The sequence below is a fragment of the Patagioenas fasciata genome, chromosome 3, assembly GCF_037038585.1.
Source record: "Patagioenas fasciata isolate bPatFas1 chromosome 3, bPatFas1.hap1, whole genome shotgun sequence".
Lineage (NCBI taxonomy): Eukaryota > Metazoa > Chordata > Aves > Columbiformes > Columbidae > Patagioenas > Patagioenas fasciata.
In genome coordinates this window covers 24,700,627-24,725,368 of record NC_092522.1, presented here as the reverse complement: position 1 = coordinate 24,725,368, position 24,742 = coordinate 24,700,627, and the positions used below count along the sequence as shown (strand labels likewise).

Sequence of the window (24,742 nt, the reverse complement as noted above, 5' to 3'; positions counted from 1 at the left end):
TATGATATGGGGAAAGTGCAGAATGAGGAACATCAACTTTGGAAAACTCGTTGCAAGTTGCCTTTATTGTCTTTGTCTCTAGTTCCTTCCCAAATCACTTTTCAGTCCTCTCTGATATTTCAATGTTGTCTTAATCTTCTAATAAGTAATAGTTGATGTGCATGCTTTTAAGTAGAGAGTGGTGCTTGAAGAGTAAAACAAAACAAACAAAAAACAAACCTCAACCAAAAAAACCTGAACAAATAAAACCCCAAACAAATAAAATGCAAAAAGGAAATACAGAGGGCACCTGTGCAATTTGGCATTAATTTTGCTGTACTAACAACGCTATGAGGCATCTGCCCAGGATATCTGCTGAATAAAGAAATTTCTTGCGGCCTTGACTATCAATGCAAAACAGAAATGAGATGATACTGCTAACAGATCAGTACAGGTAAGGGAAGCTACAGGTAGAAATCTTGATCATATTTCAGAAAGCCTGGTCCCTCTACTTGAATTTTTTTTTTTTTTATTAGTGAAATCATAAATAGATTAATTTACAGGATTAGAAAAGCTTACATGCATCATTTCTCTCACTTTTCCAGTATATTCTGTGATGTTAATGAGAGAGCTTTCTGCAAGATTCTTGTGTTACATTTCCCTTTTTTAGGATGTTTAGTTCATTCAGTCAAGTGGATGAACTTTTGCTAACTTCTTGCTGAACGGTTTTGATTATGTTAAATCTGGTTTACAGTCTGCTTAATCTTGCAGTGTTTTTTTGGCACCTTAGCTGCAGTACTGAAAACTTTAAATGTTCAGTAAATATTCTCTTTTGATCTTGCTCCTTACTGAGCAAACAAAACAAATATACCGTTTTTTATCTGTGTTAGCGTAAGCTAAAGAGCCTGCCTGTGTAGTTACTTGCTAAATCCTTTTAAATCTCCTGTGTTGAATGTAAACTTGCTTTATAACACTTAAAAATTATGACATTCGATATGGCTAAATTCAGACACTGGAACAGCAGCTCAACACTGTAATGTATGTTTGAAGTGAAATAGTTTGCTAAATTGAGAAAAAAAATTGCTGAAGTAACAGTATTTTCATTTGCTGCAAGAGATGAAAAATGTAGAAAGATACAAACTAGGATTTGTCCCTATAGTTGGCCTAGTAATTCTGAAAAAAATTGTGCGGGCTTGTAGTTTGTCTTCAAAAAAGCTCTCTGGTCAAAGGAGGTTTTCTGAGAGCAAAAATGAACCCCTCAGTGACTTACATTCCCCATTTCTTACATCTGCACAGGAAGGAAGACTGAAGTGTGTACCAGTTGAAGTGTGATATATGACAGTCTGAAGTCTCCCTACTCCACAGTCAAACTTACATTTGTTTAATGTCAATCATTAATGCCTATAAGAATGTGGATTTCAACCTATGTAGAGAAATACCTTGATACAAAGAGATGCTCTGGTACATCTCTTTCATTCTCTTTGGTATCATGGGATGGAGTTTTTCTTGTGTGTATGTTGTGATTTCTTGGGTCACATTAATTTCCTGTCTGTCAGAGAAATACAAGATGTGGCCATGACCTTGCGTTGCTCCACTCAACTGGGAAGTGTAATAAAAACAGCTTTGAAATAAAATATTTCTAAGGAAGGAACTTTTTTTGCCAGTAAAAATGCTGAAACTACTCTAGTAATCATTTAAATCCCAGAACATATCTATTAATTTCACTGTAATTACTGAAGAAGAAAGACTAATGGTTTTAGACTTGTGAAGGATCTTGAAATAATATTAGTCTGCTCCAAATTAGCTGTTGGCTTCTTTTCAAGTAGTGATTCATGGTGGTATTTTGCTAAGCCTTTTTTATTGTCTTTACTAGTTCAAAACTTTTGTTTAACTTGCCAAACATTATTATATGTGGTGCTGCCCTTAGTGCTTTAGAAGTTAAAGGAATATATATATATAGCTTTAATTAAACCTTTTGAAGAAGAATATACTTTAAATTATGTATAAACTTTGCCATTTAAAGCTAGGACAATCCAGTTTAAGTATGTTTGCTGGCAATTTTCTTATTGACAGTTTGAGAACTGTGTTTAAAAGTGGCTAAGCTCATTGGAGAAAAGTCTAGGGAAAGAAGAATGCAAGAAAAATTGAGTGAAGTAGCAGTTCATTTCAGATCATTCCATCCTGATAATCTAGACATGAAACCATTTTGAATTGTTCCTTGACATTTTATGTGGGAGAGAACAATAAAAGTCTTTGCATTTCTCTTGCTTTTAATAAAACCTTAAAAAAGCAACTTTTGAGAAAACTGAATTCTCTGTCATCTTTAAAGCATCCTTTTTTAGGGGGTTGTCCTGTTCTGCCTGTATTAGGTGTAAATAAGTAAAGCACAGACAAATGCAATAAACACTACCTGTTTAAAACACATCTTGAGGGAGTTCATGATTAGAATCAAAGAAAACTCTACACATCATAGCAAAAAATTAAATTGAGAGGCTGGTAAAAAGTTTTTTGGCAACTTAATCTGTTGCATTTGTTGTTTGAGTGACTGTTAAAATGATAAAGCACGTAGGTGTTATACCTGATATAGCAGCAAAAGTTAGCTTGATATTTAAGAGCAATTCAAATTGTTCTCATGGGTCAATGACATTCTGAAAACATGAGGATTTTCTTCCTCTGACGGGATTTAGTTTATATTGTATGTTCTAATGGAAGGTGTACAATATGATGCATATCTCATTCTATCCTGCAGGGATTTAGCTTATCCTTGAGTGTGATAATGACAAAAAGCTATGTTTTATCGCTTCTTGTAACCAGATCTACTAACAAAGGGAATAACTTCCCTCTGGCAAAGTCAAGCATTGAGGTTAAACACCTCATAATCCTTGGACAGGGGAGTCTTTATATTGATTTTTTCTTTTTTTTTTTTTTTCCCAGTAAGCACAGCTATTTCTTGCAACAACATTTTTGACTCAAGTGGATCTTTAAGTGAAAGGCAAGAGTGAAAATTAGTTTTTCTGCTGTTGTCTTTTTAATGATTATTTTTTGGTATCACCATGTTTAGACACCTGTGGTATACGAGGTGCTTCAAAACTAAGATAGCTTGTGTCCTAAAGAGTACACTACATAACCAAATTGCTATATGTTTATATGGATGTGATGTTACTTGTATCAAGAGAAATAATACATCCTTTTTATTAATATCTGCATGAAGAAAGAAGAATTAAGATTCTGTGGAACAGCTGGTGTTTGTCCATGCTGCCAGAACCTGGTGGCGTTACAGATCTACTGCAATGTCCACAATTTTCGTGGACTCTGGATCCCATTTTGCCGAAGCCTTTGTCAGGATTGCTTCTGCTGCTGTTTTCTGCTGTATTATTAGTGATCGTTTACAGCCCTGTAACTGCTACTTTATGATAAATAGCTGTAAGCTATAAGGGTGTTGACCAGACTCCTTTTAGTGGTGCCCAATGATAGGATGAGGGGCATGGGCACAAACTGAAGCAAAGGAGGTTCCATCTGAAAATGAGGAAAAACTTCTTTCTTTTGAGGGTGCCAGAGCCCTGGAACAGGCTGCCCAGAGAGGTTGTGGAGTCTCCTTCTCTGGAGACATTCAAAACCTGCCTGGACACCTTCCTGTGTAACCTCATCTGAGTGTTCCTGCTCCGGTGGGGGGATTGGACTGGATGATCTCCAGAGGTCCCTTCCAACCTCAACCAGTCTGTGATTCTGTGATTTATTTTCAAAATTTCCTGCAGCTCAATGCTGAAATGAAGGAGACCAGCCACCTGACCAGTTAGTTTTCTCTGAATGATTGTTTAGAAAATTGCACTTGTCCTAATCTGTCACGTTTCTGTCAGTGACATCCCTGGCAGCACCCCTGGGCTGCCCTGTGCCAGGGCTGGTAGCCCCAGAAGCAAGGGGGAAAAGCCCTTCTAGATCCGAGCTCCTGTCTCTGCACACTGAAATAGAAATTAGTTGCCTGCATGTGTCTTGAAATAACTCAGAAGTCAAATGTTCAGCCAGGGAAATATTGAGGCACATAACAGGAATTCAAAATGTTTTAGCAAGGCATTGTTTGGATAAGTTAATACAAAAGTACGTTTTGGGATGTAGCAACACTTTTAAACTTTTTTTTAAGTTACTATCAACATAGGCAGGAATGTTGATGTTTTCTATTACCTCACTATTCAAAATATTGGTAGAAATGCGGTGGTTCAGTGCTGGACAAATGAATATTAGAGCTGTAGTGGTCCAGTCCAAACAGTGGCCTGATCTGTCCTCCTGATGTTCTTGTTGTTTCTTACAGTCAACTTTTGGATATAATAGCAATACCATTCCTCCTTTTCACCATGTTTCACAGAAGGCTGCTGGTCAACCAAATGCATTTCATGTTGGGAAATGTCTGGGGTTTTTAACCAATCTGTTTACCTTTTCTTTATGCAATTCCCAATTATATGATGCTCAGTTTAAACTCGCCATTAGGAAAGGACACGATGAAGCAAAGCATCTGTCGAACAGGGGCTGAGACTTGCAGGAACTGGTGATAGAACAGAGACTCTATTTTTCTTTCCCCTTCTCCCCCCTTGGCAAAAGGCATATTAGATTTGAATCGGAGACTGTAATTTCTGCAATAACTTGATTGTGCTAGTCCCGTCACAAACAACTGTGATTGTCGCTTTCCGCTACCAAACTTGTGTGAACAAAGTACAGAGGTAATTTAATACACAGATCAGCCTGGCTTTTGTCCCAGCACAATTATGGAATTCACCATTTATTTCTCATGAAAACTGATAAGGTTTGGTTTTGGTGGTTTGTTCTTTTTTTTCTGTCTAGACTTTTTTTGGAGGTTAGTGGTGTTATTTAAACTGGCTAAATGGAAGTATAATACTTCAAAAATTAGACACAGCAGTGTTAATTAAGTGGGAAAGATCTGGTTTTGCCATGCATTTCTGTGTTTTAGAGCATAACTAAAGCATTTTTTGGGCATAGTTTTCAGGGATAACTTTTCCTATTGACTGACATAATAGAGTCATCACAACAGCTGCAAGGGATTGGTTACACTGCTGGAATTCACCCGGGTGCGCACAGGTTTTTTTAATGCATGCTTTTGGAAACAAAACAGTTTGATAGCAGGTGTGACCTTTAACCCTCCCTAACTTTGAAGAACTTAATCATCATCATTTGTTCAGGACTGAATATATTTTGCAGGTGGAGGAAACAGAGGGAAATGTAGTTTGGTTTTGATGGGAAAGAGGGCGGATGAGGAAGGGTCGTGTATTTTTGCCTCTTTTGTGTAAACAAAATTAGCCTCAGTTAATTTTTGAAAGTTCTATCTAAACAGATTTTACATTCTGTTAAGAAGATCTGTTTTGACATATGATTATGGAGACATAAATGAAAGTGTCAGGTTTGAGGAGATACAAAATGTGTATGCCTACTAAGATTTTGCTTGCAAAAGGGGCTGGGAGAGCTGTGGAAAGGGGGAGCATAGAAGAAGATACATTGAGAACATGCCTGCATTGTCCTTAGAACAACATAAAACATACGGTGGTCCTTCCCAACCACTGTTTGTGTCACCAGCTTTTTGAGGAGCTCAGCTGGTTCTGTGGCAGCTCTCACCATCTGAGCAAACTCTTGTATTTGGGAGACTGTGTAGTCATGTGGATGTGGCTCTCTGGATGAACCAGCTCACCCTTTACAGAGACGCAGAGATCATGATAATGATTGTCTGAGGATACAGAAGGCAATTTTATCTGCCAATGTAAACCTGAATGGTCATACAAACCTTGACATCAGGGGTGTCAAACTCATTTTCACTGGGGGCCACATCATCCTCGTAAATTGCCTGAGGCTGCGAAGAAGTTGGCCTTCAAAGGACCAAATGTAATTTTAGGATTGTGTACATGTAACAATTCCTAACGTGGCCCCCGGTGAAAATGAGTTTGACACCCCTGCTCTATATAATCACTGTCAATGCAAATTACAACAGCTTGTACTAGTTGTTGTCCTTGGGTGGCTGTTGGTTGTGCCAAGTGGTTGTGTGGTATTGTTGCTCATGGTGAGGTCTGTTATGGCACAGACGAAAACGGGACTCACTTTCTTAAGTGACTTAATGTACATGCAAATGCAAATCTTTACAAATAAAACCTAGAAATACATGTTTAAATCACCATATTACCATTAAATACGTGCAGATGTATTTCTCTCTGCTCTGTAACCAAGAGTGAATGAGTGCTGCAATTATGAAAATCTGTTAACCTGACTGTAACTTTGTCCCCTTTTTCATCATTCAGTTTGTGCTGAATTAGTCCATGAAAGGGCTGTCTATTTAAGCATTTCTTTTGATACAGAATCCTGTTACAACTGACTTCAGATTCAAATTTAGTGTCTTCGGTACCTACTTTCTCATCATCCAGTCCAGCCTCAGCTGAGAAAAGTTGGTTTTGTGGTTGAGGCTGTAGGCAGGATGGCGAGAAGTCCACTGAGCATGCCACAACTTCTTTGCAGCCTCAGGCAATTTACTGTTGCAAAATCATTTCAGAAATCAGTTTATTTGGGTTTCTGTACTTTTTAGCTGCTGACGAGTCTGTTATTCTTGTGGTAATACCAGAAGTTTTTGGCATTAGTTGTAAAATGGAGTATGTTCGGTACCACTGAAAGTCATATTTTTGTATCTTGGGCTACAGTCTGACGGCTGGTGACTTTTCCTAAATTTAATCTTAATTTTTTGTGGCTGGATTGAACAGAAAATCCTTATCTGTACATTTCCTTAATCCTTGAGATACTGCAACTGCAGATTGGTTATTATGCTTTTCTCCTGTTTTTCTTCAGCTTCTCCTGGCTGCTAGGAGCAATTTTTACCGCTATATACGACCTACAGGCATGTCCCAGTCAGCAGCTCTGCTATTAATATGTTGTTGGGTTTAGCATTTCCAGACAGCAGCAAATTACAGCAGCTGATAGAAATTTGCTTTTATACAATTCTTATTTCTTGTAACAGTTAAAATGGAATTATATATATATATGTATATATATATTCTTAAGGAAATTAATATATTAGATTTATATTTCTTGACGGGATGTTCCATCATAGTTATATTTGTTTGCTGTAGTGTTTGAGACACACCATGAATGAAGATAAGTCAAAGAGGACTTAGCATCAGTGTTTAGCTTTGCTAGCTTAATTTGTTCTTCCATCCTCCCTGCTGAGGAAAGGGATGATAGAAATGGCAGATAAGAACAATCTGCATTTGGGTTCGCTATCTCTTCGTGAAAGGAATATTGTTTATATTAGATTTTTAATAAATAACAAAAACTTGCATCGAAAAGTTATTTTATAAAGGTACATTTTGTCATTCTATTTCCTGTATTATATTGAGGCAGATTTTATGGCCAAAATTTTTTTTTTGTAATGGAATTACGAAGGATAATTAAGAGGGTTTGTGAATTGCAGTGTCAGAACATGGTGTTTTGGGTATCTTTTCCCATCACATGCAAACTTTGTCATAATTTTCAATGCAACTGAATTTTTATCATGTTAATTTATTTGGTCTCTTGTTGAAAACTGAAAAAGCCTTTGGAATAGAAATCCCCAAAATTAGCTGCATAAAATTCCACTTTTGAAAACACAGCTGTCTTTGTAGCTGTAATCATTCTCTGAATTTCTTGTTTGCGGAGACTCAATTGGATATGATTGTATGCTTTTTAAAATAATTCATATTCTGAAATAACTGATTTTATTATTTCTTTGCTTATCCATTTATGGGAAGAATTAAATAAATTGGCATGTGCATGTACACTTAATGAATTTTCAATTACTTTGTTTTTCTCCTCCTTCTAGGCCAGCCAGACCTTTCAAGTTACCAAAAAGGTAAGGTCTAATACTGGCACATGTGAGGTTTGCAGAATCATAAAGGCAGTAGATGAGGTGGTGGCAAAGCTGTTGTTCTCCACACAATGCAAGAGTAAGGAGTGTTCAAGGAAAACAGTAGGCAATCAAATTAAAGCAGATTTTAAAAGAAAATATTTCTTTATGCAGTAGGTAGTGAATTTCTTGATCTGCCACAGGAAATTGTGGAGGCAGATAGCACCAGCAAGTTCAAACAACATTTAGAAGAATTGATCTACAGTGAGTCCCTAAATAAACACTGAAGGAAGGAGCCAGGGACAAGCTCTCTGCCATCACTAATTACACATCTGTGAATCCCCGGGGGGCAGGAGGGGGAGAGACCACAGAAGGTGGTCAAACTCACGTGCCCTATTTGTGGAGAGATGAGTCATCACTCCATAAATTCTGGGCCAGAATTTTTAAATCTATGCAGATTTCAATGTTCCCTGCTTTCAAATATTTTTATGGCTTATTTTTATTATTATGATCTGTGGCATTCTCTGTGTATTTACACTATCTGCACAAGCATAACAACTCTGTGATCCAGTACCTTTGTGATTAAAGTTATTCTGAGAAGCTACTTGGTTGTATCATCAATAATGATGAAACAACCTGACAGAAAAGTTCAGAAAATTCCGTTGTAGTGATCTTTTCTTCTTAAAACCAGAAACCCCACGCAATCAGGAACATGAGGTTTGGCCTGGATATATGCTCTGAAGAATGGCAGGGTCATAGAAAACAACAGAGCGACTTACCTAAAACTGTTATTGCATCAGTAATAGCAACAAGAAACCATCTCGAATGGAAATACATTGAAAACATGATCCACCTTTAGGATTTTCTTTCAGTAAAGAACAGGCATGTTCACTAAATATCTGTTTTACAGATATCTGTTTGTTAATATTAATTCAGCCACCAAATTATCTATTGCCCATAGTGACCTCTTTATTGAAACCGGGTATGGTGTGTTCCTGTGTCTCTATATGAGAAGGGATATTGGTTTAACCTGAGTATTTCTGCATATGGGTGCTGAATTGAAAAGTTTAACACTATCCACATGTTACACTGTAGCTTAAAATGGGAAGGAAAAATAAAAACTATCTTCTTTACTGTCTTTTTTGAAGAAAGGTCTTAGATCACCTTGGGGCAAATTGCTTGAAACCAGTCTTTTAGTGGTGCTAAACGGGTGAGGTAAATGCAGATTGAATTATTTACTTTAACACCCAAGCATTAATTATTTAAAACATGGAAAACAAACCAACCTTTTTCAAATGCGTTAAAAACATCAGGAGGAAAGAAATTAATGAAAACTATCTGCATATTAACGGAACCGGGCAGCTTAAAGTAGTGTTAGCATTCTATTATAGCAGCTAGATTGAAAGCAGGCTGCAAAATGGATAAAGAAGATATTTCAGTGTCATGGTTATTGAGAAGTCATTGTTCAGTGCTTCAGTAGTTTGGAGGAACAAAAAAAAGATAATCTGTCAGTGTAATTATATGTCCAGCTCATTGCACAACCATAGCTTTAATTAGCCGTCAAAAAGCAGGAGGTGTTGCCCTGTTTTAGAAGGATGTGCTTAGCACTACAGATGTCCTTTCTGAATGCAATTCCTTGGAATTGAATTAAGCGTTTTTCCTCTCGGACTTGGACATTTTCAGGCAAGTGGTCATTTATGCAGAATCTGAGTCGCACAGGGAAAATAAAAAGTAACTAAACTCTTTTTATGGCTTTTTAATGGATGAAAAATAAAATAACTGCCATCTGTTCAACCACTTCCAGGGGCTTGGGACCAAGGCTGGCTGTAGGCAACTTGGAGCCAGAGCCCTCAGCAGCACCAAATGATGCTCAGACAAATACAATTAAAATATAGCTTGGTTAGTCCTTTTTGGTGTTCCAGCCCAGGTCAGCTTTGCTTATCTGAATTTCAGTATGTGGTACAAGAAACAGGACAAATTTGCAGGTGTAAACAAGCGCTTACTTTTTTCTGTATGTGGTTTATTAACTTGTTAAGTACTTCACGTAGGACATAGGTTTTTTTACAGCTAGTGATTGAAGAATTTAACCAATTTCAGAGAACAGAAGTGTAGAGACAAGATATCGAAACAGTAAATCTGGCACTAGTGGCGAATAGGAAAAGAAATCTTTAGGGTATAATTTTTATTACTTCTTTTTTATAATAGCTAGTCAACCCAGCATGGTGTTTATGAAAACATTTAGTCCTATAATTAGGAAAATTCTATTAGGTCATTTACTTCCCCTCACTTCTGCTTCGTACAATTGCTCATTTGGCAAGCTGCCCCTTTGTGATTCACTTTAATAAAAAACTTACACCTCAGATTGCTTTTCAAGCTTTTGCTAATTAACCTCTTGTGTCAGTGCAAGAATTATTCCTCGTTTACCTAATGGGAAATGAAGATACACGTAGAGCTTTGGACTTCCTTGCTCCCTAAAGCTGTGCTTAGACCTCTAGCCCATACTTATTTCCACATGCTGTGGAAGGTCAGCAATAAGCTTGATAGCTGCTGGTGATTTTACAGCTAGAAAATTGGGAAGCTGTTGCTGGAGTGAGGCGCTGGGCATCACCTCCCTTCCCAGCAACGGGACAGGACATTTCTGTAAAGTTGATAATTGAATTGTGATTACATAATGAGTTGCTCTGAAACTGAGAAAGAACCATCTTTTAAGACAGCAGAAGTAAGTCAGGAAAGTGCTCTGCTCTAAACTTTCGTGTTATGTTGCATGTAAGTTGAGGAGGAAACAAGAGCATGGATCTTCTTCATCCATAGTTAATGTGTGCAGAGACTTGGTATAGAATGATTCATAGCGTATAATTATTTTTCTAGTGCCTTTTAAACTCTTTGGGACTTTGTATACTCGCTTTGCTCCCAAGATTAGGCAGTTGCCCTTGAAAGAAAAACTCTATGAATTCAAATCCTTATTGTAAGAAAAATTACTAAGAAAATAAGATTTCTGGGGTTTGTTTTATTTTCTGATACTTTTCTGTCAATTTAACAAAAATAAAAATATTTTCTGAAAATGACGAAAATTGAATTTGCATATAAAAATTCTTGCGCTCTTAAAATTTAGAATGAACTAGGAATCATAATCCAAGGTTATGTGTTATACAGAAGGCTAAACAATTATTGCTGATTAGTTCATGTATTATCTTGCAACTCCCTTGCACCTTTGAATTTACAGCAGATTTATGGGTCATTAGTATATAGAGTTTGAGTATTTTTTACAAGGACTATTTTAAATATAGAGGGAATGTGGGGGTTTTGGGTTCTACTTTAAAAATCAATTTTTTCCATAAGCTTAAGCTTTCAAAGAAGGGACTATGATGTTTTCTATTATTAAATTTTTAGCAAAGCATCTATTTCCTAGTGGTCCCCAACCATAGATAATACCTATTCCAAAAGTTAAGGAAAAAGTATTTATACTTTAAAAATTGTGTTTAGTCTTAAACAACAGTTTTCACTTCACATTTGCGTTTTTTTTTTTTTGCATTTTTATGTAAAAAAAATTTGATGTAAATTATTGCTATAACTGTTTCAAATACTGAACATGTATTAAACAACAGAATTATGTATTTCAGTAGCCCATAGTTGATTACCTCTGTAGCAGCAGAAAGAAAAGCTGAGATAAAACTTACATGTTTGTCAGAATCCTGAGGGGAAAAAAATAGTAGTCTGATATGAAAAGCTTTTCTGCGTAACAATATAAAGCTTCAGTAGGGAAACTTCATAGAAAGGGGGGGTGTTTTTTGTTTTCTTACTTCAAAAAAAGAGCATAGAAATAAACTGTTTCCAAATGGTTTCCATCCACGTGTGGTAGCTTAATCTCAGGTAGGACAGAGAAGACAGGTCAGTGTTTCAGCATGGTTCCTTAGAGAAGGATGGATTATTTTTGTGTGTAACTTTTATTTCTGTAACATCTTTTCTGTGCTCCTCTCCCCATAGCTACGCTGCGCTGATCGCTGACTGGCCTGTGGTGGTCCTGGGCATGTGTACGGTGTTAATAGTGGTGTGTGCGCTGGTCGGGATATTAGTTCCAGACCTTCCAGATTTCTCTGATCCATTACTGGTAGGTAAATATTAACCAATTGTACTGACAAATGAGTGGGTTTGGTTTGCTGGCTTTTTTTTGCAGCGGTACCAGGAAGCAGCAGATACAAGTACAGCAATTGATACGTTCCTCTGAAGCTGAGTTCTGCCCGGAGGAGAAAAGTGACTCTTAACATAGCTGAAGAGCTTCCCTGTACCGTGACTCTGTTTGGGAATCAATTTTCAGAGAGATTCAGTTGGCAGTAAGCTTGCAGAAGCAATTTGTGGCTAATGAATCCATGAAAGAAGTAAGGTGTAAGAGCCATTTAATTCCTCTAACTTAAAAAAATGCATTAAATCTTGACATGAGAGCAGCTAACGAGGATACAAAAACACAGTTGCCATCAGAGAATGCTGGCCACTTGTTTAAATTCCTACTGCATTTTGCTGTTGGAAGCTCATATGTCTTTCAACAGAACCCGTGTGCATTGAATAATGCAAATTCATCCCAGTTTTAGATGTACAGCACAGTACAACACAGCCCATACGTTCTAAATCAGGTTTCAAAGAGTGAGGGTCAGGATCTGTTAAAGGAACGCGGATTCTAAGTGCCTTCTGGGGATGAGATGATATCCATATTGAGAGACTGAAAGTAATTTTTAGCAGATTCTGTTAAATACTGCACTCATTTCTTAGTTTTTGTGAGCTATCTACCCATGAGTGGCTCTCAGGACTTTTATTGAAAATATTGCGTTCAATTATTATCCTCAAATAAAAATATACTGTTCCTGTAAATTATTGTTATTTATATTATAGTAGCTTATATCTCTATGTATCCATCTGTAATGTGTATTTCTTGAAAACAGCCAAGTTATTGAAATTGTTTCAAAGTCACTTTCAGAATTATTTAAAGATTTGCCTTTTTCTTGGAGAAATAGAGAAGATACACTTCAGTGTTTGTATTCGTACTTCATCAGTAAAGAGTGATAATTGAGATACAGAAGAGGACCTTGTGGAACACCCTTTCTCTGAAAACTAAGTGTTGAATGTTTGGTAGACTAAATCATCATCACTTCTGAGGGAGAGAAGTCATACGTGCAAGAATTCTTAATCCCTTGTCACTCTGTATAGTTGGTCATTGTTTTGTCTGACCTGTCATAAAGCATTTTACCCTTAGAAGTAGATGCCTGGAGTAACTGTGTTTCATAATGAAAACTATCCATCACTTTCATCATGTTTCCACTTTCCCGTTTGAGCTAAAGAATGAATGGTATTAATGGAATTTTGTGGTGCTCTTTACTTAGGGTTTTGAACCAAGAGGGACAGCCATAGGACAGAGATTGGTCACATGGAACAACATGGTGAAAAACACAGGGTACAAAGCAACACTTGCAAACTATCCTTTCAAATATGCAGATGAGCAAGCTAAGAGGTAAGAGTTTGTATTGAAATGCATTTTATTTTATTGGGATTTTTTTGTATGTACATAGAGATTGCTTCAATATCCTCTGAAGTTAATATATATATATACACTGCCACTTATTTCAATAAATATTGAATCTGATCATCTACAATTCTCAAGGTCTGTCACATGGAACTAGGTATTTCCCATCATGAGTTCTTTAAAAGAAGTGTGATTTTATTTTTCTCTTTGAATTATGGGTATTTTCAGTACTGTGCTCCATGTAATTTCCCTTGAAGTCTCTAATTTATACAGAAAATTCAAGTAATGTTTCAGTTTTTGTATACCAAGGTCACATTGGTAAAAATATGTTTTCTTATATGTCAGAGTTACTAAGATGTGTGACTTGTTTGGATACTCCTTTTATTGACGATCTCTTTGCTAAGGTAAAACTATTTGTTCTGTTTTAGTCATCAGGATGATAGATGGTCAGATGATCACTACGAAAGAGAGAAGAGGCAAGCAGACTGGAACTTCCACAAGGATACCTTTTTCTGTGACATTCCAAGTAAGAGGAGAAATGATATAAGGAAGACCGAAAAACTTCTGCCAGTTGAATGATTTCTAATCTCTCCTGTATATTCTATGCTTTATTAGGAAAATTTTTTTTGCTTAGTATATTCATGATAAGCACTTTCTTTTGGTGTAGAAAAATCTTTGAAGAATTTGGGCTGAAATGTTGTGTTCTATTGGTTCTTCTTAGCAAGCAAATGTATTTACTTAAAGCTCTTCCATTAATCGGTTCCATTTCCTGTAAAATTTTTAATAGTTATTGGTAATGCTGATTTTTGTAAAAACAGTGTTTTGTGTATGACTATAGAGGTAGCATTCAGTTCACACTAGGGAAAAAGTTGTTTTATCTATAACTTTACTCTAAAAAGCCTACATCAAAATACTTCTCCTGTATATGTCCTAAAAGACATCCACGGGTCATATCCTGTCCAGAGTTTAGGGCTTTGTTTAGGGTAAAAACAAAACAAAAACAAACAAAACCAAACACAAACCCCTGACTTAAATTACCGAAGGCTTATGAAGCTGTTTAAGTTAAGCCAGAGGACAGAAAAGACAAAGTCTTTATTGGCTTTTTACAAGGCCTACTGCAGAACTTTGATAAGTCCCGTTCTGGCAGAGAGCAAGTGGTTTACCAGATTTAGATCTTGCCTTTATTCATGTAATGACCTGGGCTCATTTGCAACTACTTCAGTCTGTGAAGACTGATAACAGAGCACAAAAACATAATTGTGAAATTATTTGTTTATATTACTTGATCTGAGAGAGCAATGACCAGTAAAAACCGGGGTGAAACACAGATTTATGTTTTGGTTTGTTTTTTTTTCTCCTTACGATATGGTCTTACATCTAAGTGAGAAGACATGAGAAAAGTTGTCATTTCTGCTTCTGTGAGCAGAACCAAATTAGACTGAGCAGATCTTGTGTAGGAAATGTTCCTAATACTGAGCATTAACTGCAGCTCAAAGCGGAATTAACTCCTCTTCCCCTGCCCACTGTTTCTGTGTCATCTCACCCTCGTTCTTTCCACTCCTGTTTCTGCATATTCTCAGTTGTGGCAGTCATGAAGTAATTGTGCTTCTATGGGAAGGTTTGCCAGTCCATTGTCTAAAGAAAACAGTTGATTTCCTGTTGACCCATATTTGTCGTTCCTAGTGTCTTTCTTTGCCTGCTTTAAGATCAGCAGATTTCAGTTTTCTTGAGAAAAAGAAGATCATAAAAAGACCCCTCAGTCTTTTCATTACAGTCTCGTGAAAGGCAAAATTCACAGCAGTGGGGAAAAAAATCAGCCCTTCGGTTTTTGGAGTATTTTAATTAACGTAGTAACATTTCTTAACCCAAAGTACCATTTTGTGTTATGCAATACTCTGTATTTGTGCTTATATATGTATGTTTCCCTTGTTAGTTGTGCATGAAGATCTCACTGCCACTAAGTAAATATTTCCTTTCCTAAAAACTGTCTTCTAATAAATGTGATTTGATTTGTAACTTAAGCTGTATGTGTCTAAACTGTAGAATTCTTAAAAATGGCCTCAAGGATATCACAACAATTTCCACTGCAGTCATTTGCTTCTAAGGCAAAAACATTCTTTTAGAAACAGCTTTATAATTATTATTTATATTCCCAAATGACTTACTAAATCAGCCTTTGATTACTATTATCTGTGCACTGCCATTATGCTGTGCCAAGAATTTCATAGTTTGCTGATTAGATCTTTTGATTTTTGTTTGTCATGTTTCAGAAGATTGTTTGCTTGAATAGAAGTCTGCAGAGCTTCTAAGTGTTATACAATATTGAAAATTCCATATTTACTATAAGCACTTTAAGGAAACTGAAACTTTTATGTGGACTGAGTCTTAGAGATAAATAGCTCATCTTGAAAAGGAGGTGGATTCCCATCAACTGACAAATATTTAATCTGTGTCATTTTGATTGGTGGGATTTTGCCTCAGTCTTTGATACCAGACACACCCAAATAATCCATAAACTCCACTCCTGTAATTTCAGGTGATCGCTATTCACGAGTGGTGTTTACATCAACAGAAGGAGAGAATTTATGGAATTTGAATGCAATTAAGTCAATGTGCAATGTAGATAACTTGAGGGTAAGTAAGGATGGCATTTAATTTGTTTGACTTGCAGATACATGAAGCATGTGTTTGAAACTTTGTTTTGCAGCCCATTGCCAGCTGGTAGCGTATGAGAGGATTTCACATTGTTCACCCCCTTTTCAGATGGTCAGTCAGCATGCAGGCCAAGTTAAAAAACAGCTTTCAGTTTGTAAAATCAGATTATGTAGGAGAATTTGAGTTGCTACTAATCCCATCCAGAATGGGCTGGAGAAGGGTTGCTTCAGAAATTTGCTTAACATTTGCTGTATGTTTCTTCTTAGGATATTATTCTATGGATTTTTGTTCTTGTTTTCCAGCAAATAATTCATTTTTTCTTGCTGTTTGACCTTCAAGTGAACTGGCTGCATCCTCATAGCATATGCAGTTTTCTCTTACAGCCAGTGGGTCACTCAGATTTTTTTTTTTTTTAATACACATATATATATATATTTTTAGGTCAAAAGAAAATAGGTTGGAGATGGACGTCAAAGGAACATAGATACAGTACCTAGAAATATAGCCCAATTAATTAGATGTGGATAGTGATACCTTCTGAGTAGTATTTATTTTCTCTTTAAAACTGAGAGAATGAAAGAGGGCACTTTGGCCTTGTCTGTTTGGCCCCGTTGCAATTTTTCTTGGCTGTCTTTCTACATAGTCAAAATAACCATTGTAATAGCCAGCTGCAGAGTTTACCATAACTTATTTTACATGCATGAGGAGATAAGTTAGTGCTCTGATTGATGTCCAGTTTCAACTGATGGGAATTAACCAGCAAATGTTAAAATAAGCGTTCAGGTGGTGCATTTGTAAAATATAAGCTTGTCACTTGCTGGAAATTACTAAAATGTTTCCTTTGAACTGCTGAGTAACCATACATTGCTGGGTACTAGTGACTTTGTATGGAAGTAAATCAACATATTTTCTTCTATTGATAATGATCCTTTTATTTCCAGGGTGGTTTTTTCTCCTCCAAAACAAAAATAATCATAAACAACTTCATATTATACCACGTCTATTTCATGAGGAATATTTTCATTATTAGATTTTTTAATCGTGGTCTTTTAGACAAATCTATTTAGCAAATTCCCACAGTGTTTTCCATAACAGCTGGCACTTTGTCTTGCTTGGCCTCTGGTGGGGTGTTTTTTTTGTCCTCACACTCATGAAACATTTCTCATTTCCCCATCGGAGATTATTGCCCCAACAGGATGGCTCATGTGATTTCCCCTTTATCTCTTTTGATCAGAGTGAGCCAGATGAGCGAAGTGCAGTATTTAAACCAACCCAGCTCAGTTTTGAATGAAGTGAGCTGGGGAGGAATCACATCACCAGTTCAATCAGGAGGGAAACCTTTTACAAGACTAAAAATTAAGAGTTAGGGAGGAGATGCTAATCTGTGCGTTTAACTGTAGAGGTTTAGTCACACGGGCAGCTGATACACGTAAATCCCAGCTAATGTAGATCGTTGCAAAGCAATGTAATCTGGATGGAAAAAGAAAAATACTTCATTATAACAGCAGAAAAACCAGTTCATTGCCTTTGAAGAATAATCTTGGTAATGGTTGCATTAGTCCTGAAGAATTTTCTTTTTCTCCCTATATGCACGAGTTGATAATAATGTCTAATTTCAAATAACCTTTACTTTTTGAGGGAAAGATGAAACTACTTCAAACAACCAAGAACCATGCATCTTGTATCCATAAAAACAGCTCTTCTTTTTAAAATAAGGACACTTAGAAAATTAAATGTTGGCTATTTCAGCTGCACCCACAGTTGTGTAGATATTGATCAAGAATATGGTTGCAGATAATGTTTCTATGTATCCTTTTTGTAATTTAAGTGTTTATTTAATACAGTAATCGAACATCTCAGCTGAGCAGAATGACAGTGCATCATGATAGCAGCGTTGATTTTTAGCTAGTTAGTAGGCAAACCAAATGGATATTGATAGGTTTTGTGATTATTGCTGGTCTGTGTAAATTTATTATAAAATGTAGGTAGTCAGGGCTCAGCAAAGGGCTGAAGCTGAGAAATGCATGGCTTCAGTGACCTCCTGGTCTCACAGACTCTCTTCTGTCTGTAGTTATGTTTGTTGTTGAATTTGTGCTTGTTTAGGGCCACAGTACTGTTGAAGTTAGTGGCAAAGCTTTCTGTGTTTCAAGACAGGAAAACGTCACTATTTTCTGGGAATGCAAACCTTAGAATTTATGTATTTTTCTGATGATAAACAGGATTTCAGTACCAACTATTTGCTTTAATATGAGCTAGCAATATATCCCCTATGTGTTAATTATATTCCCATCTGCTTGTAACTACTTTAACTATATATTTTACTGACACTTAGGGGCTCCATCCTACAGCTGCTTAGCATATGGCAGTCCTACAATCTTCATGGAAACATTATGTACAAAATAGCTATAGGAGGTGTTCACATTTTTTTGCTTCTTGGATGAGAGCAGCCCTTTATTTCACCTGTTAATTGCAGAATGTTTTCCCTATAAACCATAAGCAGTTATTTTATAAACTTCAAAGACTGTAAACGATCTCCTCAGACTGCCTCCCCAAAACTGTGTATTTGTGATTCTCTGTCTCTGTGTAGATTCCTTTGGGCAAATCTGCCCTCAGACACGGCATGTGTGGAGGCTGCACCGCTTAGTTTCCTTACTTGTTCCAAAATAAATGAAAATACTGCCAGGGGCAGACCAAATCTGGCAACAGCAAAATGGCCTTTATAATTCCTTTGGATCACCAGCAAGGCCCAATGCTACAATATATTAATTTTTTTCATAGTATTTTAATGACCTATCCGGAGCTAAATTTTGTATTTTAATTTCTAATTTCCAGCTGCCAGCTCATGTTACTTTATCTTTGGCAACAGTTACTTTACTGGTAAATGTTTGTGGCCTGCAGCAAGTGTTGAAGAACAGCATATAAACCTTATTGGCCCATCTTGAACTTGAATACATAGAAAAGACAATACAATCCCTTCCTCCCAATTTGCCTATTATATCCTCATAGGATTAACCTGGAGATGTGCCATGAAAAATAGTATTCCAGTGCTTCCTTTTATTTAGTAGGTTGTTCAGTTTTTCCTGAGTTTGCATGTGTGAGTGTTTTTATCTGGAAACAATCAAATGTGAATTATCCTGTTTTTTTGGAATGCCAGTTTGTTATTGTTCAGAAACTGGTTGACAGAATTAAGTCTGTATTAAAGCTTTTATAACTGCCATGAGAATCCCCTAGTGCAGGTTTTTTTGGCTGCATTACAAAGGATTGCTAATATTAAGCCTGTACAATTTTGCTTAAAATAAAAAAAAAAGGCAAAGTGGTATATTTCAGATCACCTAAATTTAAAACATACACAGATAACGGTTTCAGAGCCAAGTCCTGTAAACTCTTAAGCACATGGCTTTATTAATGTGACTGTATTAATAGTGTTCATTTTATGTAACTTAAGGCTGAAATTTTACATATATCTAATTGTTTGAAAGATAATTTGCCAGTGTAACAAGCCAGAAGTTCTGGCTTTTAAGACTTGTATTTCCTGTGCCCTATCAAGATTGAGTTTTCCCAACTTGAGAAAACTTCCCCGATCTAACCTTGAAACTCAAGAATTTCAGTTCTATTTTATGGATACTTTTGCCTAAAAGCACCTTATGGTGATTTAGCAAAATCATGCTCTCACTGGCTTCAGTGGAATCTGGAATGAAGTGAAAGAAGAGTGTTCACATAAGGGATTAACACTTACTTAACTATGGAGACTCCTTACCCAAAATGTTAAAACTTCGGGGTGCTCTGTGGCACAGGGAGTTATCTTGTGCCTCGGAAATCCGGCACGACTCGGGGACGAACGGTGCCTGTGAGGCAGGCTGGCCGGGCTGGGGAAATGTCTGTCAGCTGTGCAAGAGCTAAAAAAGTGATAAAGCGAGGGGTTGTAGAAGAGAGGTCAGATGATGGAGGGTGTCGTAAAGCTGTCACATCCTTTCTTTCTGGACAGTGAGTCCCCGTCTCTCCTAGGAACCTCAGTATGTGATTCCAAGCAGAGTGAAACTTCACTGATGTACAGCCAGTTGTTTATTTGCAGGACTATAGTGTGAGATAACAGAAGAGCTTTAATAGTCCTTAGTCAGGAAAAAAAACCTTAGTGCATCTTCAAACACTAGAATTAGAATGCTGCTGCCAGTTTTATGCTGCTGTGACAAGTCAGTACACTGAGTTATTGCTGATTTAGTCTGCTGCAGGTAAGAGGATGCTGATCAGAAACAATGTGTGTGGAAATAAGAATTTAAAATGTTAATACAAAAACACCATAAGCTGAATTTTCATCGCTTTGGAATTTTTTTTTTTTTGTGGGTGAATATTTCTAATAATTCAGACTATTACTTTAAGCTGTATTTTTTGCGCTGTCTTTATACAGATCAGATCCCACTCCCAGTTCGCTGATCTCTGCCAGAGAGCCACTGCTGCTTCGTGCTGTCCCAGCTGGACACTGGGCAACTATGTGGCTATTCTAAACAACAGGTCATCGTGTCAAAAGATTGTCGAACGGGATGTCTCTCACACCCTAAAGCTGCTTCGCACATGTGCCAAATACTACTACAACGGAACCCTGGGGCCGGACTGCTGGGACATGAACGCCAAAAGGAAAGACCAACTCAAGTGTACAAACGTGCCTCGCAAATGTACCAAGTACAACGCTGTTTACCAGATCCTTCACTATCTAGTGGACAAGGATTTTCTAAGCCCAAAGACAGCTGACTATGTCTTACCAGCTTTAAAATACAGCATGCTCTTCTCCCCGACCGAGAAAGGAGAAAGCATGATGAGTATTTACCTGGATAACTTTGAGAACTGGAATGCGTCTGATGGTGTAACCACCGTCACAGGGATTGAGTTTGGAATAAAACATAGATTGTTTCAGGATTACCTGTTGATGGATACTGTGTATCCTGCCATAGCCATCGTGATTGTTTTATTAGTTATGTGTGTGTACACGAAGTCCATGTTTATCACGCTGATGACCATGTTTGCAATAATTAGTTCCTTGATTATTTCTTATTTTCTGTATCGGGTAGTATTTAATTTCGAGTTCTTCCCATTCATGAATCTCACTGCGTTGATTATTCTTGTTGGGATTGGAGCAGATGATGCTTTTGTCTTATGTGATGTTTGGAACTACACAAAATTTGATAAACCTCATGCAGGAACTTCTGAGACAGTGAGCATCACGTTGCAACACGCTGCTCTTTCCATGTTTGTCACGAGTTTTACTACCGCCGCTGCCTTCTATGCTAATTATGTCAGCAATATCACAGCAATCAGGTGTTTCGGTGTTTATGCCGGCACTGCCATTTTGGTGAATTATGTTTTAATGGTTACATGGCTACCTGCTGTAGTTGTATTACATGAACGATATCTTCTCAATATTTTCAGTTGCTTTAAGAAACCTCAGCAGAGGGTATACAACAACAAAAACTGCTGGACAGTGTTGTGCCAAATGTTCCACAAGACTATTTTTGCAGTCTCTGAAGCATCCAGGATATTTTTTGAAAAAGTTTTGCCATGCATTGTTATCAAATTTCGATATATTTGGCTTTTCTGGTTCCTTGCCTTAACAGTTGGTGGAGCATATATCGTATGTGTAAATCCAAAGATGAAATTGCCATCACTGGAGCTCTCTGAGTTTCAGGTATTTAGGTCTTCTCACCCATTTGAACGATATGATGCAGAATACAAAAAGCTTTTTATGTTTGAACGTGTCCACCATGGAGAGGAGCTCCACATGCCAATTACAGTAATCTGGGGTGTCACACCTGAGGATAATGGTAACCCTTTAAACCCCAAAAGTAAAGGAAAGCTGCAGCTAGATAGCAGTTTTAATATTGCTAGCCCAGCTTCACAGGTTTGGATTTTACGTTTCTGTCAGAAGTTAAGAAATCAAACGTTTTACTATCAGACCGAAGAACAAGACTTCACAAGCTGCTTTATTGAAACATTTAAGCAGTGGATGGAAAATCAAGACTGCGATGAGCCGTCTCTTTACCCCTGCTGCAGCCACTGGAGCTTTCCCTACAAACAAGAAGTTTTTGAATTATGTATCAAGAGGGCTATAATGGAGCTAGAAAGAAGCACAGGGTACCATTTAGATAGTAAAACCCCAGGGCCTCGCTTTGACCTGAATGACACCATCAGGGCAGTGGTGTTGGAGTTCCAAAGCACCTACCTCTTCACACTGGCTTATGAGAAGATGCATCAGTTCTACAAAGAGGTCGACTCATGGATTTCAAGTGAGCTTAGTTCTGCTCCTGAAGGTCTTAGCAATGGTTGGTTTGTGAGTAACCTCGAATTTTACGATCTTCAGGATAGTCTTTCTGATGGTACTCTGATTGCCATGGGTCTTTCAGTTGCTGTTGCATTTAGCGTAATGCTTCTTACAACTTGGAATATAATTATAAGCCTTTATGCAATAGTTTCAATAGCTGGAACTATTTTCGTCACTGTAGGGTCTCTGGTTCTTCTTGGATGGGAGCTAAATGTGTTAGAATCTGTCACTATTTCAGTGGCTGTTGGCTTATCTGTAGACTTCGCTGTTCATTATGGAGTGGCCTATCGCTTAGCCCCTGACCCTGACCGAGAGGGAAAAGTCATTTTCTCTTTAAGCCGTATGGGTTCTGCTATTGCTATGGCTGCATTGACTACATTTGTAGCTGGAGCAATGATGATGCCCTCTACAGTGCTGGCCTACACGCAGCTTGGCACTTTTATGATGCTTATAATGTGCATTAGTTGGGCTTTTGCAACGTTCTTCTTCCAGTGTATGTGCCGATGCCTTGGACCCCAAGGAACTTGTGGCCAGATCCCACTACCAAAAAAATTGCGGTGTAGTGCCTTCTCTCAGACCTTTTCAGAAGCTCAAGGAGGCAGAGCTCAAAATAAATCCCATCCTGTTGGCAAATATCAGCTGGATTCCAGAAGTCAAAAACCAGAAATGGAGCATGAGCACTATGAGCTTGAGCCTCTGGCGTCCCAGACCGGTGTCTGTAACCCTGCTGAGAAGGTGACGTACGAAGAAACTCATCTCTGCTCTGAGCTCTTCAGTAGCAGGCCGCAAAACGTGTGTATGCCAATGCATTCAGCCTATAGTAGTGAAGTAAGTAAAAGCATTAAAAATGTTGCTAGTTCAGCTATGCTACCGCCAGCTCTTGACCAGCACACCATATGCCCAATTTTCTCCCAGAACAGGCAGTGTAGCTGTCCCGATGCCTATAAGCAAGTGGCAGTGCAGTGGAGTCCGCACTCCTGTCAGCAGTTAAGCGATACCTTCTGTTACCAGTGTTCTCCTTCACCGGGAACTCTGCAGATCCAAAGCTCTGTAGCTCCTATAAATGCTTTACAGCAAACCGCTGAAGGTTACGTGCACCCTGTCCAGCACGTCCTCCACTGCAGTTGCCTTCAAGGAAGGCTCAAAAGAACGATGACGCAGAACTCTCTGCCGAAAAATTTTTTCCTCCAGTCAGTGCAACAGTTTCAGGCACATCAAAGAATAAACAGGACAGATCCACACGCTCATCAAAACCCAGAGGAAAACCTAAGAACTGTTCCAAAGGTGATGAGCTCCTCGCAGTTTCTCTGCCGAAACGCAGGACCTCTGATAGTGCGCTGCTCTGAATGTGAGAACAGTCTATCAAATAACCCAAAGGGATTCTGTCAGCAGATGGACAAGTGTGATGACAAGGGTGGTACAGAAGCGAATGGGGTTGAAAGCAAGAAAGCCTCGCTGTCAAAGCAAAAAAAGAAAGCTGAGAGCAAGATAGATCAGCATTCCTTGCAGAATGAGCGGGTTTTGAAGGCTGACCAAAATGATAAAAAACATCTGCTGAGCAGGTCAGTGAGAGAGGGTCGCTATGAGGGTTGCCGCGAAAATTCACACTGTTGTAGCAAGGCTATCGCAGTGAAGTGCAATTCTGTTGACTGTCAAATGCCAAACATCGAAGCCAATGTGCCTCCTATGTTAATGCGCCCAGAACTTTCCAATCAAAGTTTGTTAATAAAAACACTATAATGAATCTTTAATTTGACAATCCTGTGTCTTTCTTTTAAAAGTAAGTTTAAAACACTATAAAGGAAAGTCCTGAATAAATAGGAATTATAATTTGCATTTTGGAATGAAAAATGTATTTTATAGAACAGTAACATTTATACATTTCATAAAGCCATTACATGTAGTAAAACCTGATGCTGTCCAGAATGGGGTTTTTCTTGCTGAAACTCATAAGATGGATTATATTTAATTTAGTTTTTGTCCCAGGGCATTAGAGTTTGAATTCCCCTTATAAGCCACATCAATAAATAAAGCGCTACAAAGAAAATCCCCCTTTTCTGAAGCCAGGGCTTGTGAGGTTGATAACATTTGGGGTAGACTGAGATTGCCACGTTTTCAACTGCATAATTTAACTTTATCCTACTGCTGCCTTGGCAGGCTTGTGCTCAGCTTGAAGCAGCAGCAGGACTGTAACGGTGTCCATTGGGGATTGTCTCAAAGACCAGCTCTGCAGGGTAACCTGTTTGGGGAGGTTTTTTGACTATTATTCCCAACAAAATCTAAATAAAAGCTCTTGGAGTTCAGCAGCGCTTGCAGTGCTGTTGTGGCACATCTGTGTACATAGTACAGTAAACCAGGGGAGTCAAACTCATTTTCACCAGGGGCCACATCAGCCTCATGTTTGCCCTCAAAGGGCCAAATG

At 37.8% G+C, this 24,742-nt stretch overlaps 1 protein-coding gene across 3 annotated transcripts in view; it reads left to right on the top strand.

Moving 5' to 3' along the window:
* DISP1 (dispatched RND transporter family member 1) overlaps positions 1-24,071 on the top strand; it is an 88,908-nt gene extending 64,837 nt beyond the window's left edge. For all 3 annotated transcript variants that reach the window (XM_065835311.2, XM_071805958.1, XM_065835312.2), the window contains exons 3-8: positions 7,820-7,849; positions 11,828-11,951; positions 13,216-13,343; positions 13,784-13,881; positions 15,892-15,989; positions 20,416-24,071. In XM_065835311.2, the coding sequence (XP_065691383.1) occupies positions 7,820-7,849; positions 11,828-11,951; positions 13,216-13,343; positions 13,784-13,881; positions 15,892-15,989; positions 20,416-24,060 (4,123 nt within the window). In that variant the 3' untranslated portion in view covers positions 24,061-24,071. The remainder of the gene's footprint in view (positions 1-7,819; positions 7,850-11,827; positions 11,952-13,215; positions 13,344-13,783; positions 13,882-15,891; positions 15,990-20,415) is intronic.
* Positions 24,072-24,742: the final 671 nt, after the last annotated feature.